Source organism: Apteryx rowi, unplaced genomic scaffold (genome assembly GCF_003343035.1).
Source record: "Apteryx rowi isolate R43461 unplaced genomic scaffold, aptRow1 scaffold_919, whole genome shotgun sequence".
Taxonomy (NCBI): domain Eukaryota; kingdom Metazoa; phylum Chordata; class Aves; order Apterygiformes; family Apterygidae; genus Apteryx; species Apteryx rowi.
The window spans coordinates 73,012-90,068 of NW_020451226.1; the positions used below are offsets into that span (position 1 = coordinate 73,012).

At 39.2% G+C, this 17,057-nt stretch overlaps 1 protein-coding gene across 2 annotated transcripts in view; it reads right to left on the reverse strand.

Annotated features, from left to right (window-relative positions):
• Window positions 1-3,420, reverse strand: part of VSTM2A (V-set and transmembrane domain containing 2A) — a 25,607-nt gene extending 22,187 nt beyond the window's left edge. For both annotated transcript variants that reach the window (XM_026091697.1, XM_026091698.1), the window contains exons 1-2: window positions 2,924-3,420; window positions 456-648 (exon numbers count right to left, since the gene is read on the reverse strand). In XM_026091697.1, the coding sequence (XP_025947482.1) occupies window positions 456-648; window positions 2,924-3,002 (272 nt within the window). In that variant the 5' untranslated portion in view covers window positions 3,003-3,420. The remainder of the gene's footprint in view (window positions 1-455; window positions 649-2,923) is intronic.
• Window positions 3,421-17,057: the final 13,637 nt, after the last annotated feature.

A 17,057-nucleotide genomic window follows, 5' to 3' on the forward strand; every position in this document is an offset into this window, starting at 1 on the left:
CCCCCCCCCCCCAATCAAAAGGCGTGTGCACTCCCGTGGCAGCTGCATGCAGAATTACAGGGTGCAAACTTGGTTGCACCACCCGTAAATCAGAGGGCCCATGTAAGATCTTGCTGTTCGGGAAATAAAAACTCCCGCAAGGAGCAGTCCCTGACCAGCTGTTCTCCAAAGGGAAAATGAGAGAGACAAAAAAATCACACTTTGGAAATCCTTGTGATTTCGTGAATGTCCCTAGCTTCATCCTGAGAGTGACAGGCACCAAAGGTGCCATTGCTTGAAGTGGGTATTTTTCTCTGCAGGTTCCTGYGCTGCTGTTTCATGGTCAAAATTAAGTCCCTGGGGAGATCTGGAACCACCTCTCCTTCCTCATTCTCCCATCCCCCTTTCTCTCTTTCCTTCCCTTTCTCTCCACCCCGTCTCCTGTGGTGTTCCCAGGTGGTTTGGTCACTTGGAAAGGGGACCCCACACAGAACATTAGTACCTGAGTGCCTGTCACCTCGGCTCCAGCCTCTTGGTCCTCAGCTGCCCGCAGAAACCACCACTGAATTTCAAGGTACACCGAAGCAGAGCCGCTTTGGAAAGCACACGACATCTCCACATTCTGCCCTTCAGTGACCGTGACATTTCGGGGGAACTCAGTGAATTTTGCTGCAAAACAAATGCATAGCTTACTGGGATATCCTGTTATCTGCACACCACTTGTTGTCTCCATTTTCTGTTGCCTTTTTCCTTCTGTCTCCCCCCTCCCCCCCCTTTTAATTCTTTTCTCTGTTTTCCTTTCCTCATTCCTTCTCTTTTCTGCTTCTCTCTTTTCCCCACACATTAACTCCCCTGGTCAATCACTGAAGTTTACATTTTCTCCCCAAGGCACACACAAATCCACCTTGTACTCTAAGCTCTGCTCATGGGAATGCTACAGACCCCACCACTTGCTCCCATCGCTCTGTACAGTTACATGTAATTAGGACCAAATACCCTAGGGCAGAATGCAGTATTTCACCAAACTCACTGAGCGGTTTAGTGCAAGACCAATTTGGAAGAGGAAAAAAAATCAAGCTAGCTGATTTATTGTATTTTTTGGGGTTGAGCTTGAAAAGTGAATTGTTAAACCTTCTGTGGCTAGCTGAAACAGATAATAAGGAGGGACACTGTTCTGAGGTGTGGATTATGACCACTCATCAAAATGCTTATTTCAAAGGCTTTATTCAAGTAACTTATTTTTTCTGAGACCCTCCACTTAAATGATCAGATCAAGAAGCAATACATCTTCTAATTCTTTGTCCTGATGGACACTCCTAGAACTAACCTTCGCCTTTGTATACTGGTCCTTTGACCGGATTTGTCTGTCTCAATGTACCACTGCCAGGTTTGGGAAGTTATCCCAATGGGCATAGTCCAGGACACCAATATTTCTTTAAGTCTCAGTCTTGACTTCCTTCTCAGCCTTTTGTATAACTCAGTTTAAAATTGTGCAAGCTAGGGAAACTAATGATAGTCAAGCAAGAGAGGACTACAGCAGAACAACATAGTAAAACCTGTGTTTCAAGAAGAGGAAATTTTGGAAAGACCCTGCAGTGTTGCTTTCTGTTGTGTGTTGTTACAGATTGACTGGAGCATATTATGCAAAGGAAATACTGCTAGTGTCTCCTCCCCTCTGTCACCTCATCCAGTCTTCCTAACCTGGAACTGGTGGGATAATTTGGGAATACGCTCAACCAGTTTTACATGTTTTGCCCTTACACTTGTGCTTGGAAACAGATACTCAACAAAGCTGATATAGCTTTTTATTTCACGGGGTCCCTTCTTCCTCCCTCCCCCCTACAGTCGGCGATTGTTGGTCACCTATTTAAACAGACAAAAGGGCTTTACATTTTGCATACACGGCGCTTATAACAAGTTTGGGGGTTTCTTTTTTTTTTTTTTTTCCCCTCCTTCCCTTCCTGGTCAGTGCGTGTGAGTGGTGTGGGGACGCGGAGGGGAATATCGCCACCACCCTCCCCTGCCGCCCCGCCAAGCACAGCCCGCCGGGCTCGCAGGGCCCCGCGGAGCTGCCGGCAGCGAGCATGGGCAGGGGCGGCGGGCGGGGAGGAGGGTGCAAGGGGACTGGGCAGGGGGCGGCGGGAGAGGGCAGGGGGACTGGGCAGGGGGCGGCGGGCAGGAGGCGGCGGGCAGGGGACCAGGGGCGGTGGGCAGGGGGCGGGGCGGCCCCGCGCGATCTGTCCATGGTGCTGACAGCGCCGCCGCAGCCCTCGAGGACCCAAGCAACTGGCTCTTGCAGCGCCGGGGCTGCTTGAAATGCAAGGCGCGCCTTTCGGCGAGAAGGGAGGAAGGCGGCGGCGGGGAGGTCTTCAGAGAAGTCGATTTTTCTTTTCTTTTCTTTTCTTTCTTTTTTTTTTTTTTTTCCCCTTGGAGAAATACACATAGTCACCAAATGGAAACGAAGGTCTGACTGAGGATCTCAGGGTGATTGGAGGGGAAAGGGACGCAGCGCCGAGGAAGACTGCAATATTTTAAGGGAGGCAGTAGATTTAGCCATCCGGTACTCGATGTGAATGCAGTAATTATGCATGCACGGGTAGGTGTTTATTGTATGCATACGTACAAACATGCACAACCAAAACGTGTATATGTCCATTCACTACCAGTCCTTTACTCTTTTGCAATGTGCTTCATTTCTCTCATTGCAGTTAAGTAAAAAAAGTCTGTTTTATTCTCACTTTGGGGAAACTTCTCCCTTCTGTTCCTATTTACAGACCGTTTTAAGCCAAATTTAAGCCTAACGCTTGGCATCCTCTTCTCCTCTCCATAGTGGTTGTTTTTCTTCTTTTTTATCTTCTCCTCTCCCCCCCTCCCCCAAATACTGTTCTCACTCTGTTTTAGCAAGAAAACACACATGCACATATTTGACAATAAGCAGTCTTACCTTGGGTAGAAAGTCCTTCTTGAATATACATAACTGAAAAGAAAATGAATCCAACATAAGCCAGAAAGATCCCCATCATTCCAAGATGAAGAAAAAGTCACATCAGGGTAACAAAAGCCAAAGGTGCCCTCAAAAAAAGGAAGAATTTATATATGTGTGTATGTATGTATCTGTATACAAACAGAAGAAAATTTTAAAATGTTACAAAAAGGCTCTGTATTGTAGCCCTAGCTGCAGCATTGGCAGCATTCTGCTACTCAGTGGAGTCTTTTTCTTTGGAAAGAGCGAGTATTGCAATACAGTGAGGTTTAGATGAGCTGTCTCAGGCACTGTGTTGCTTGAAGTCCAGATTCAGACTAAAAAAAAAAGCCCTGTTGAAAAGTGGGTATCAGCTGCTTTCTGTGCCTTTTTTCAGCTACCTGGCAGCTCCGTCCAACGTCAGCTCCTGCTGCTCAGGATGGCATGATGACTGCCCTCCCTAAACACTGATCCAGCTTGGGAAGTGGGGAGTGGGGGAAAGAAGGAGGGGGGGGGGAGAGAAGTCTACTGTGCTTGTATTGCTTCAACTTTTCCCTCTAATGGCTGCGATGATGCCTTTAACCCTTCCCTCTCTCCTTGTTCTCTGCACCTCCTACCTGTTCTGATTTCTACTGGTTGACATGCTGGTGAAAAGCTGCTTTTTTTTTTTTTTTTTTTTTTTTTTTTTTTTTTTCCTCTTTTTTTTTCTTTTTTTTTTTTTTTTTTTTTTTTTTTTTTTAAGGGAGCCTTTATTGTACTGATGTAATCTTCGATCTTACATCCCAAAACACTCAGTGGCTAAGAGGGCAATGCAGTGGTTTGATTTTTGGTGAGTTAAGCTGTTTCTGTTTTCTCCTTTTTCTCTCCCTCTTACAGAATCTGAGGGGAAAATAGTTATCCAGTTATGCTACTGCACTTGCTATTGACTTCTCCAAATAACTATGCTCCTAGCATCTTACATTAAAATGTTGTGCATTTTGTCTTCAAAGACACATGAAGAGGACAGTACTTAAAATGTGCTTAGGATACATGTATTTATATAGATTTCTGGGGAGACAATTTATTTAGCTAGAAAAAAATGGATTTTGATATTCTATAGATGAGTCATAGTAAAAAAAATTATGTGTGTACAGCAGAGAAGTTGTTTACAACATATTAAAGAATGCTTCCTCCTGCAGTGAATGTTTTCTTCTCTCTCCCATTTTTTGTCTATGTATACTAATACCGTTTAGATGAGAGACTAACCTTGACTATATTAGGTGTTCAAAACACCATGAGAAACATCTGCACTGAGGGAAGTTCCCTGACTAAAATCGTAGTGCTGTTTATAGTAAGAAGCCATCTAGAAAGTGCTTGTTGCACTAAACAGGCACCAAATACCTTTACAAGGCTGAGGCAAAGACTAGACAGAATCTAAACAGAGCACCTTATAGTCATTCAGAATGCTAAATAGATCATTTTAATGCTAATCACAGACTAAAAAGATATAAACAGGGGCAAATTAAAGAGTGCTTTATTCATATGGACAATATGTTTTTCTATTGGGTGAAGCATTTGGACAGGTTCTGTCATTCCTAGCAATGGGAGTGCAGCAGTTCCACAATGGTACAAGACGCAACTTTCACCTTACTTAGTACACCATCCAAATTATTGCCTGCATACAAGACATCTGACATAGTTGCAGAGAGCTCTTTCACAGAATTAATGTCATCTGACTGGAAAAAAACCTTTTATCTTCATTTTAACATTTATTTATTTTATAACCACATAAGTTCCCATCATTATTTATATAACTAAAGGAAGCATTTCCCCTTGATAATGGTCTATTCCATTGATGTCATATTTTAAGCATAGCAATAATTCTCAGTAAAAAATGAGTACAATATATCAAATATAGTTGAAATGCTTAAAATGATCCCCCAAATAAGAAAACAATTATGTTGCCTGAAAGATTTTCTGTTACCACAGAGTTTTAATTACTTTAAAGAAGGTCATGATGGATGTATCCAAAACCAAAGAAAATCTGCAAAGCAAAAGAAAAGCACAAGTCTTTAAAGCTGATGGAGCTAAATTATCCAAACTAGCCAATGACTGTGAGAGATTCAATGATTAGACAAACTGAAGAAATATCTTTACAGGTTCAGATGGTGAGTGTTTCAATAATTTCTAAAAAAAAATCAGATCCTTTTCAGATGAGCAGCCAGAAATCCCAAGTCACTTCTGAAAATATGAAGGCTGATTATAGGGTTCACTTCAGACCCATATACATCATCAGTAATCAGTTTAAATTACAAATTAGAGACACATTATCAGCAGTCAAGTTAAATGTAAATTAGGAAGAAAAAAAATCTAAGCAGCATCACCTGGTTTAGAAGGAAAGCAGGAAACAGAAATAGATCACTTGTTCTTTCTCTCTTTTCTGCCTATTCCAATTCAAGGCACTTGGTAGGTAAATTTAATTTTAGTATTTTGTAATTTAGAAGCAAATATAATTGCCACAAAAATCTTATAGTCAATGGAACTAACTGAATCTTATATTACCGTCACAGGAAGGTACAAAATAATATGTATGGTTATTAAATTATCAAAACAGAGGTTATATTTATTCAGAAACTGATCTAATGAAAAGAATCCTAAAACTTGCGTGCCTGTTTATTATGTTTATTTTATTCATGTGCTGAATCAGGAGATACGATTCTGTCAAATATTGCTAGCAGAAGTGATAGAAATAATACACCTCACACTATCAATGTTAAATTTCACCCTGATGGATAAGGTCCTCAGTCAACCATTCTGTATGAATCTGGGCAGTGAATGTATGCTGTCATTTTGAAATGTCTGCCTTTTGTGCTGTAGAAAGGGTGCTCATGTAGCCTAACTTACATGAGAAGTATCAGTTGTGCTTTGTGGCATGAATTATATGGGCTGTGTGAGGTTTTTAGTGCCTTCCCCCTGCCTCCCCCTTCAATGATTGCAACAGATGAGTCATCACTGGACACTCTCCCAGGTCATAGCCAGAACGTCTATCTATGTACGGGGACTGACTTTTCAAACATGCCAAAGAAATGTAATAATGGAAGTCCCATTTATGCAGCTCTGGAGCTGAACTGTAGAGTTTCACCCTAATTTACCCTGTGGTAGTCTTATTACTACCAAAGTACACATTCCAGATCAGCTGCTTTTGTACTAGGCAGTATTCAAAACCACAAAAGGCCAAGTATGTTCACCACTCTGCCCAGTTTGCAGTCTCCAGGACTATGTGTCTGTTTTAACTATTGAGAGAAAAAGTGGGTACTGAGGTCATGGTTCTAAGCTTAGTAAAAGTCAGAAATGACAGATGTTGTACTGCCAGTCAACAATAAGGCTGGAGTGCTTTGATCCCACAAAGACCTTGCACATACTCTAGCATAGGCTTCCTTGCCCTGCAGGAAACTGGTCAGCTCATGCCCCATCTCTTGGCCTGAGCCCATGACTGAGTGTTGCTATCCAGCAAACTCAGTTAAAAATGAAAAAAATGTTACTTGGAGTGCAGCTATTTGATGGAAAAAGTAGTGGTATGGTCCCATTTGGAGCACTGAGTATGGGTTCATATTTATGAGTTTAATTTCTGTATTGAAAAATAATTTCCTACACTAATTCCTGATCTTATTTACAGTCTACCTAAGTCTAGATCTGAAAGAAATTATTGATGCCCCTTGAAGAAATGGGGATCAGCATATCATAAAGTTGGTTTACAGGAGATAAAGAATCTAGTATACCTATTGTAGAATACCAAACAGCAGAATACTTGTATAAGGCTACTCTGAAAATAAAGCCATGTGGTCAAAGGGACCTTTTGTGGAGCTACTGTGGAAAATCTATTGTTCTAGAAATTAACAACTTAGAATATTAGGCAATGGTTTCTCTGTGTAAGCAAGTTAGAAGAAATTATTTCTACTCAGGAAATCATTTCATAGGTTGGAGAGTCTTGCATCTTGTTCTGCCAAGAGGTATCTTACGGGCTTCCTTAAAGGGCTGAGAAGAAAACAGTAGAAAGGTTAATGTGGTACTACCTGAAGTCTTCTGTAAGTCGGTCAGTTTCAAGCTCAATTTTACTCTTTTTTGAGATTTTACTGGTTAATGAGCTACTGTTTCTCTCCAGTGACTTTTATTTTGCTGTCTACGAAATGTGTTTGGTCTGTTGAATGATCCTAGCCGGAGTTGATAGAATTACCTTAAAAAGGCTCCACTTTCTCTCTTTCTTGTAGTCACACAGTGGTTGCTTTCAGTAATTGTTTGGGATCACTTGTATGGAGGTCTCTTATGTTTAAGCAGTAAGTTTAAATGTATTTAAACAATGTTTCCAGTTTTCATACTAAAATCGAGTCAGATGGCTGTACAATGTGAGGTAGCCATATGATATGCACATATTTTGTCATAACTTTATGCGAGTCAATTCATATTACTTGCTAACAGCAGCCTGCTGGAGTCAAATAATCTCTTGGTATACATGTGATTTATTCACATCTTAATTACTCTGGTGGCTTGGTGTCAAAGAAGTTTCTATAGGTAGAACTGGCCCTTGGGACTCACTTTCTAACAATGTTGTGTAGTCTTCCTAAGTAGAGTAAAGGGGACTGCCCGCTACAGGAGTGGTCTGAGCAAAGCATGCCCCTTTCTCTGTCCTACTGTCCTTTTTCCACATCATTGTAATTCAGAGCTTGTATCATTTCACCAAGAGCATGAATTACATCGCTAAAGTATGCTTAGGATATCTACAATTGGTTTATCAATGGTGGATTGTTACTTCATTTTATAATCAGTAGAAGTCCTTCTTACCGTTAAAATTTTCCTTTTTCATCAGCTGATCAAGCAGGCCAGAGGATATCCCTGGTGGTATATACTGTAGGGTTGTTATTCTTGTAGCAGCTGTTGTGATCACAGACATGGCAGGTGCACTCATAAAAACAGTAGCAGTTTTGGTCCCACAATTGGAAACAGTTGAACGTTTTTATAAAGACATTGATAAGACTGATCTTATCATTTTGGAAGAGGCCTAAGCAATCAAACTAAGTATTCATAATCACTACTATTTGTAGCTGTCAGTGTGAATAAAACCATCTATTCAAATGTATTTGAGTATTTATATATAAGAATTCTTGGGTATGCATGCCTGTATGATGAGCTGTTTAGATTCCTGAAAGAGAAAGGAACCTTGCTGACTGATACTTTCAGCTATTTTGATTGTTACTATTACTAGAGAGATGGGTTTACCATTTCAAATAAAATTTTTTGTGTTCCAAAAAAACTTATTACTTAAAAACTGAAAAAGGAGGCTGGTTTTTTTAAACTGAGGACTGATGTTTGGCTTTGGTAAACCAAGTGCTCATATGAATCTCTTCCAGCATATCACTGCTTTCAGTACCTTTGCAATAAATAATTTAAATATGAAGGAGGTCTGATGAACAAACTTGATTTGTAATGGGGAAAACAAACAGGGTTTTTTGGTTAGGTTTCTTGTTTTTTTATTTTATTTTTTTTCAAACACAGGTTAGCCATCTATGCGACTAAGAGTGGAAGAGAGGAAGATTATAACTGAGGCTAGAAATGAGTACTGTATTACCTTTGAGATCTTATATTTGAAATACCTTCGCTCTCCTACTCTTTGGATCAGGGACTTGATATTTTATGGGGCTAACATTTGTGTTTGTACATTGTACCTTTGCCACTTCTGTTAAAATTCATGCACATTTGGCCATATGTAAGGTCTGAAAAAGTATGGATGGCATATGCTCAATAACAGTTCATATCCCTTTGAAGTGTGTGTTCACTGATTGTGCTCAAACTTCTCACAGCTTTGAATGCTGACTAAGTGCATATATGGCATCTCCACAGAGTGAACAGACATGCAAAGGGACAAGCTGCACAGAAAATCTGTAATTAGAATCTGGAGGAATGAGAGAAAGGCAAGAGAAAGGCAAGAGAAATGAAAGGTGTGACAAAGAGCTGAAGCATCACTGAGGGGGTTGAAAGTTAGAAAATGTTATAATGAAGTTTGTCCATTATCTTAATTCATTCTTTTCATTCGTATGTGATTATGAGCAAGTTCTACTTTGGGTGAACGCCTCCTATTTTTATCCTGGACTCATACTTCACTCAATAGACAAAATTGTCCTACTTTAAGAATGGTTTCCTGCCCAGGCTTGGGAAGTGAAGGATGCCATTGTATGTGGCACTTCTACCTCATTTCTTACAAAGGTTGGAAGAGAAAGGATGCCTTTCCTTTAGTGTAGTTAAGTTCTGGTTTGAAGAAGTAGAGTCTATCCCTGATTTTACTAGAGTTCCTGTGTGATGCTGCGCCATAACTTATATCAAATGTTTCACAGATGGTCAATAACTGTATTTCTCGTTTCTGAATGCTCAGCTTCAGGTCTTGAGGTCTGAGATGAAGAAGCACTGAGCAGTCACAACTGCAGTTAAAGTGAATAGGTGCTGTGCTTGAAGATGCAAATTATTCCAAAATGTTACAACCCCCCCCCCAGCCCAGGTTCTGGGTAGCTCAAAATTGGCTGTTGTCTGTGCACCTCTGCTGCCTATCTGTAAAGTGGGGATAGATTATGCTGCCACTTCAGAGAAGTTTTGTTAAGATAAATTAACCTGCATGAAACGCAGATTCGAGTGATGAGCACCATAGGGAAGCCCATAAGGAAATGAATAACTCTGTCTTCAGCCCAGGGTGTGAATAGTGTGCATAAGGGAGGCCTAGAGACACTGAACAATAAAAATAACCCAAAATATCAGAGACCTGGTTATTACTTGAACTCCATTCTTCATGTACCTTGAATTGAGGTTGGGGGGGCTGTAGAAGAAAAGCCACGTCATTATGTATCTAAAGACTGTAAGATATTGCATATGAACAAGGGAGACAAATTAAGGTTAATTCTTGTTTGGCTGACTTTCGAGTGCTTGATTTTGCAACTTTAGCAATGTACTTTCAATACAGTTTTTTACGTATGGTGAACATTTTACAGTGCTCTCYACCTTTAGGTAGCTGGGAGAAAAACTCACACAACCTTAAAATGGATCTTTGGGCATCAATCTAAATGCTCTTTTTTCTCTGGTTTTCCCTTAGTTTTTATTAGGAAAAAGGGGAAAAAAAAAAACTGTTTTAAACACAGTCTCTAGTCCAGGTTTATAGAAAACATGTGAAGGTAAACATTCTATGCAGAAAGACTTGACACTGTATTACTTTTGTTATGAACCTCCTTTTAAAAATTTTTTTGGTTGGTTCATACCCCAAACAGTATCAAAATACTGTTACAATATGATAAATTCATATCTCTGGCCTAAGTCAGTTTTGAAGTACTGAATCACCTAGGATCAGATATTTAAAACTTTTTAGCAAAACTTAAGAAGATGCAGAAATTCTATTTGTAGGATTTGATACTGTCTGAAGCATTGATTTTGACTGACTTCAGCTTTGCTAAATGCAAGCTTCACTGAAATTTCAGTTTGATTCCCTTTTTTTTTTTTTTAGCAGCTTTCCATTTCTCAGGGGCTTGCTCTGAAATGTAGTAATTGTTAACAGGATTTCTTGGAAGAAAGGCACACAGGAAACCAGGAGAGTAGCTGGACTGCATTGTCCATGCCATTCAGCGTGCAGTTAGAGAGGGGCACACTCATCAGGTTACAAACAAACGTGGAAGGCTGGAGAGGGCTATGAGGCCTTCTCTTATAGTCAGATGAAAGACTCCGTTCCTTTCCTTGAACCAGGCTAAAGCCAATCACACTCTGTCCATGAAGAAAATAATGTTTTTGTGGAGGTAGCCCCCAAAATGACTTGCTTTCTTAAGATCTGTGAGTCTGATGAAGACAAAAGGTATCTTGTAGTGCTAGAAGAACAAACTTTGTTTTCTTAATAGAGTAACACAGGAATATTTTCTTGAGGAATTTCTCTTTTTCTCTGATTTAGTTTCTCTTTCTCTCTGCCTTCGCTGGCAAGGGCATATTGGGTACAACTCTGTATTGAAATAGCATCAAAGAAAGCAGAAGGGGTATTTTGTGTTGTTTTAGGTTGAAATTTTATAATGAAACATGGAAGTACAGAGTAGCCTTAGGGAAAATACTGTTTTCTTTCTTCCAAGAAAAATTCCTTACTTAGCACTTGGAAAAACAATACTTTTAATGTTGTTGCAATATTAGGAGCTATCTGTTCATTTGTCTTTAAAACAAATCCACTTATTTAAATAAGTCTTTAGGAACAACATTGCACTGTGGTTGTTTTTGTTAGCTTGTCATTTGTAATTGTCAGTTAAGCCTATGGATGTGCAAAAGTTGTGCTAATTTAACTGTCTCATAGGCTTATCAATTTCTACGTGCCAGTAGAGTTGGAGTTCATAAAAATCCATGTCTGTTTCAAAATCTAATTATAAAATTTTTGTCCAGATTATGTTTTTTTTATAGCTTTTCAATTATTATTTTTTACTCTAGATTGTGCCTGGCCCTCTTGCAGACAGTTGTTTTGGGAAGGAAGAGGAGAAGGTGAGGAGCAGCTGGGGGCAGGGATACTTGCTTGCAACTTTTCCCAGCATGCTGTGAAACTGTAGGAGTCTGGGTAACCCCCAGATGAGCCAGACTGTAAAAAATATCATTTGATCATTGTCTGTCTGTGGTCAGCTAGGACAAGAGCACTGGACAGTATTTGTGATTATTCATCCAGAAGAGCATGAGGCACTTACAGAACTTTTCATCTGTAGATTCAGTTCCTTTCAGCTATTCTCTGGATGCCTTTATGCTATTTTATTTTAGAAACAACTAACAAACAAAGAAAAGAGTCCTTCACAAAACCAGACAGTGAAGTGCACCTAGCTTGAAAAGGGAGAACTGTTTCCCTAGAACCGTAATCTTTCGTTATGCTGCTGATGAGAGCAAACGTAAGGATTTCAAAATAGAGCAGGCTGTTTGTGTCAGCAACGGATGTGGCATTTCCCTTTGAGGTAATCTAGTGACAATGCAAAATGCCTACTTTAATGTCCTTTCAACACACTGGAAAGAGGATAAATAGAGGAGATGTAGGAGATATTGAAAAACACTGGGGTAGCTTAAACTATTTGCATACCAAATTATTAGTTCTTTCAGTAAACAAATCCACTTTCATCATTTTAACTACAGGTATCTCTTTTGTTCTAATTTTTATTATAGTTCAATGAAACAGCCACAGTAGCAGTTGCAGCCTGTGGAAGGAACTGTTTTCTCAGGAAAGAAAAAGCAAGAGTGTCAGGCTTTGACTTTGCCCATTACTTTACCTCATTCACCTGCCTATGAGACAGCAGCTTTCAACTAGGCTCCATAACAGCGAGGCTATCCTCACAATGCGGCACCAAGAAGCCAAGGGGCACTGGAAGCTTCAGAGATGATTGCAAACTGGAAAAGGTTTGGTTATAAATCTACCTGGCAGGCAGAAGCCATCAGAGCCCAGTTTTCCCGTGAGCTTTGTTAAAAAGGAATTATTTTATCTTTGACGTAGTCACCTGAGAACACGTAGTCTAATTTTTTCTCAGCATCTCTAGCCTTTATATGTTATTAAGTCTTCCCTATCCAGTGCAGTAGTAAGGCCAGATTCCACCATTTTTGCATATGTTTCCATTTTGTGAAAAAAATTACTTACTTGGAATGAAGTAAGTGAGTAAGAATGATAAAATTTGCCCTGTAATGCTCACAGTAATAAATCCATCACACTAGCTAATGTCTGTTGAATGGCAGTTCACAACCCAGAGGGAAGTGCCTTTTTAGTATTTGTTTATCAAGTATTTGCTTACCACAGCATTAGTACAGGGATTTAAAATGGCAAAAAGCCTGCAATTTTGATTGTTTGAACGTACTTTAAAGGGACATATTGTTCAACAAGTGAATAAACTTTTGATTGGTTAAGTACAAGAATTCATCATCTTCTGTACAGGAAAAACCTTAAGGACTATTCATGATTCTGCATTTTAGCAACACAATTATTAATTAGAAGCTTAAAGACAGAAGTGGATCCATGTTTAAGTGTGAATATGCCTGTGATTAAATGTTAGGATTTGTTGATTGGAAATGATTGATAGGTTGCTTTGTTTTTCAGAATGATTTATCAGTAAGATTTAATTTGAGTATGCTCTTTTTTTGAAGGGGTTTTGTTTTAGGAATATAATTTGGAATATTGTTATACAAAATAAGCCATAAAATGAAACAAAGGGAATCCTTATTGGACTAGACTATTAAGATAGCTTCCTATCTCATGGACACTCCTAATAGATCCTCATTTTCAGCTTGACATAAAGCTGATTTAAATTAATGGGAGTCTTCTACTTGACTTAAGTAGTCTAGGATTCACAGCTTCTCTGACTGATAAAGAGTACTGTTGACCATATAGAAATCCCATCTGTCGCACTGAATTGGACATTGCTAAAGTACTTCTCAGAATCAGGCTCTTTCAAATTATTCTCAGAAAGTGCTGCTTATACAGAAATAGCCTTTCTGAGCTGGTTAGTCAATCTGTCAGAGTTTGACACTTGTGAGGTCAGGAGGTTCTGTGTTTTTGGAGTATGCTGAAAAAATTTATAGGATGTACAAGGCCTGATCAGAACTCCCATCCAATTGTGAACCGGAGCAAAATCTTTAGTATCTTTCTAGTCACTGCCTGTTTTTCTTCACTGAAAGCATCCCTGTTCTGTTAGGGTAACACAGTGTTAGGTACCTAAGAAATACCATTTGTAGTTAAATACCTTTTCCAATACTTCTTTCCTCTGCTTGATTGCTAGCTTGTGATCTTGGCAGGGTAAGTGAAAAATGACTAGAAATAAAACTTCTGAATCTCTGTAGTTTCTTTTGCTTTTTCTGTTCTTTTCTTTCTTCTCTTTTATTTATTTTTTAAATTTCAGTTTGACTAGTGGAGGAAATTCTGGGATACAAGAAATACAAAAAGCCATACACCAACCCTAACATTGTAGAGCAAGCATGGCTGTAAGTGTCCTTCTTTGAAACACTTGTAAAGGATATAATTCAGAACCTGTGCAAAGAGACTGAATCCTGACACAGCATGCTGTGTAACCAAACAAAAGAGCGTTGCCTTTCATTGTTTAATATTTCTTAGCGGTAAGGTGGTGCCACTTAGGATGTTGAAAAGTAACACATGGTGGGGCATATAATTAAGTGAAGCCAGAGGAATAATTATGCAAGTACAGTTCAGCATAATGAGGAACCTTTCTTTTTTTTAATATATTTTGGCATTAAGTACAAAATTGAAACGTGATGCTAATGCATCTGTTGGAAATGGAAGGAACCTGCAGATACAGGCATTTCAAAGAAAAAAACTATTTTTACCTTCTCCTGTGGAATGGTGCCATTCCATATTTTATTTAAGCAAAATAAAGTTTTATTTATTAAAGGCTTGATATAATTTCAGAAGAAGAATGTTAGAATTTCTATTGATCTAAATGAAAACTGGATCAGTCCCTCTGTTGAAATATTTATATTTTTCCTCTGTATTCAAACAAAGAAAATGTCACAATTATTCTGAAAGCTGTGATACATACCAGTGAAAGCCAACAAATACAAAGATAGAGATAGGATCTTACACCTGCCTTAAGTGCGTGTTCCCAGCTCATTCAGAACATGCATTAGGTAAGATAGTTGAATCTAAATACGGGAAAGTGACTAATGAAGTAGTTTCCAGTTTTCAGCTGTCTAACTTGAGTTAGTGGAAGCCTTCTGAATTTCTGTGGGCAGCTCTTTGAAACAGGTAATCAGGTGACTCTAGAACAGTCTGATTCTTGAGCAGTCCAGGTTTGGTTCCTGTGCCTGGGCTACATCACCGAACCATTTAAGTGGTTCTTCCAGCCTTCAGACTTCTCAACAATTGAAATCCCTGACTGGGAACAGGCCAGAAGGGACTGCTGACAACATAGCCAGCCCAGGTCCCGATGGGGCAGTAGGGATAATGACTGTACCTGCTTGCACCTTGGCTCCCCAAAGTACATGGTATGCGTCTGGTGGCTCTCGGCCATGTAGAACTGTGCTCGGGTGAGGAACGGTGGCCCTTTCTGCTCTGAGTGTCTGAGAGTGGCACCCTAATGAGTTCTGAAAAAGCTGGAGACACTCTTTATTGAGCTGACAAATGAAAGAAAGCACAGTACAAACAGGGGGATACTTTCTTCATTAATCCTTTTTGATCTGAAAATGTGAGGGARAAAAGGCTTGTTGAAACTTTTCTTCATGAATAGGTGCATGTGCAATAAAGTTCCTAGCCAGAATTATTCTAGTGATGCTTTGGGAGACACTGTAACTTTGCTTAGCGTGGGTTGAGTAGTAGAACCAAAGTAAGGGAAAGAAAATTAAGTGGCCTCTTTTCTAGCCATAAGAATTATATTAAAGTCACAGTTACTGACAGTTTTGGTCTAGTCAAGGCTGTGGACTGTTTAGAAGAAGGCATTGTAAATGGAACATTTTAGCATGAGCAAATTCAGGAAGCACAGCTCTAGGAGTTGGCACAGAAGCAACTTTTTGCTGACCCCGCAGAGGACAACAAGAGAGTTTAAGTAAAACCGAATTTGGAAGTGTGAAAATGTTGCCTGTCCAAGATAAATCTCTAATCCTGCGACATAGCTTGACTAGCTACATTTTTCTCATTATTGAAGTGTATTTTAAGAGGAGAACCATCAGGTATTTAAACTTTGCACTCTAGATGGAAGGGTTATGAGAGTAGCATCTCTAATGCATGCTTTGCTGATGCTATTTGCATCTCTAATATTGTTCAGAAGTAGGGGAACAATTCGGTTGCCTAGACTAAAGGTGTCTACTGCTATTATTAGTTTCCCTAGAGTATCTCAGATATTTGCATTAGGTTGGCAGATGCAAAACAGAACTTAGTGTTATCCTACTTCTTTTTAAGAGTGGTAGCTGGAGACCAGTCAGGATATCCTTAGAGGCCTACGTGGCACTAGATGCCCATGAGGCAACCAATAGCACACAAGGTTTCTGTAGTTTTCTCCATTCTTCCACAAAATAAGAATCCAAGAGAAAGAAACTGGTGTTCACTTATAATCACTTAGTCATTTAATGGGATAAAAAGTCATGATGGTACATGGATTTAGAAATCTATGAAAAGTCAGAAGAAATCTTTAAGGAAAATAATGTTTCTGAAAACTCTATTGATTCTTTCCTTAAATCCAGGATACCATGTTTTGGCAACAAAGGAAAGTTTGGGGAAAGTGATTCTTCTGATGCTGAAATCGAGGGATCCTGCCTTCTGTCTTTCTCAGATTAAAAAAATAATTTTTTTCTTCAGGAACATTTTGGTAAGGCTTTGGTAGAAATGTCTGTCTCTTTAAAGTATAAAAGCTTCATCTCTTGGTGCCGAGAGAGGCACCATGTCATTGGTGTTTCACCCCAATTTCAAGTAATGTTTACACTCTTAATAATCTGATTCTATAATCTCAGATCAGATATGCTCTTAATTTGTAGAGAAACAATTCTGAGTCTGAGAAGCTAGGACCTTGAGTTCACATCTCTGAACAGGCTCCTTCAGTATTTGGAAACTCCTGTCTTCTGAAGACAACATTTTTGTGCTTAATTGTTTTCACTGATTCCCACAAGAGGTAAATATGGTCAATGGTGACTGCTTTGTATTATTACAAACTAATGCTATGAAGACTTGAGTTACTGGCACAGTATCTAAAGGAGAAAGAATAAAACAAGTATTTTCTGTATCTAAATATAGGACACCCCCATTTGATTGAAGATCATTTAAATGATAATTTAAAATTGAAAGATCATTTATAATCTTGGTTGGAAGAGGAACGCAGGGATAAGGTGACCACAAAACAGAATCACTCATATCTCTACAAGTAAAAATGTGTGTCCCTCTTACTGTTGGAAAGAGTTGGCTGACCCTGCTGTTCATGTCTGACAATCTGACCCATAAATATTAGGAAGAAGATACCTGCCAAGAATGCTCAATTCACATTGTTTATCACATCTTTACAGCTAGAACAGAAGATACCTGAAAGCTTTTTTTTTTTTTTTTTTTGAATGAGGGAAAAGTCTGTCTTCTCTTGAATCTGAAGTAGGACAATGAGTCATTCTAGTACATTATACTGTA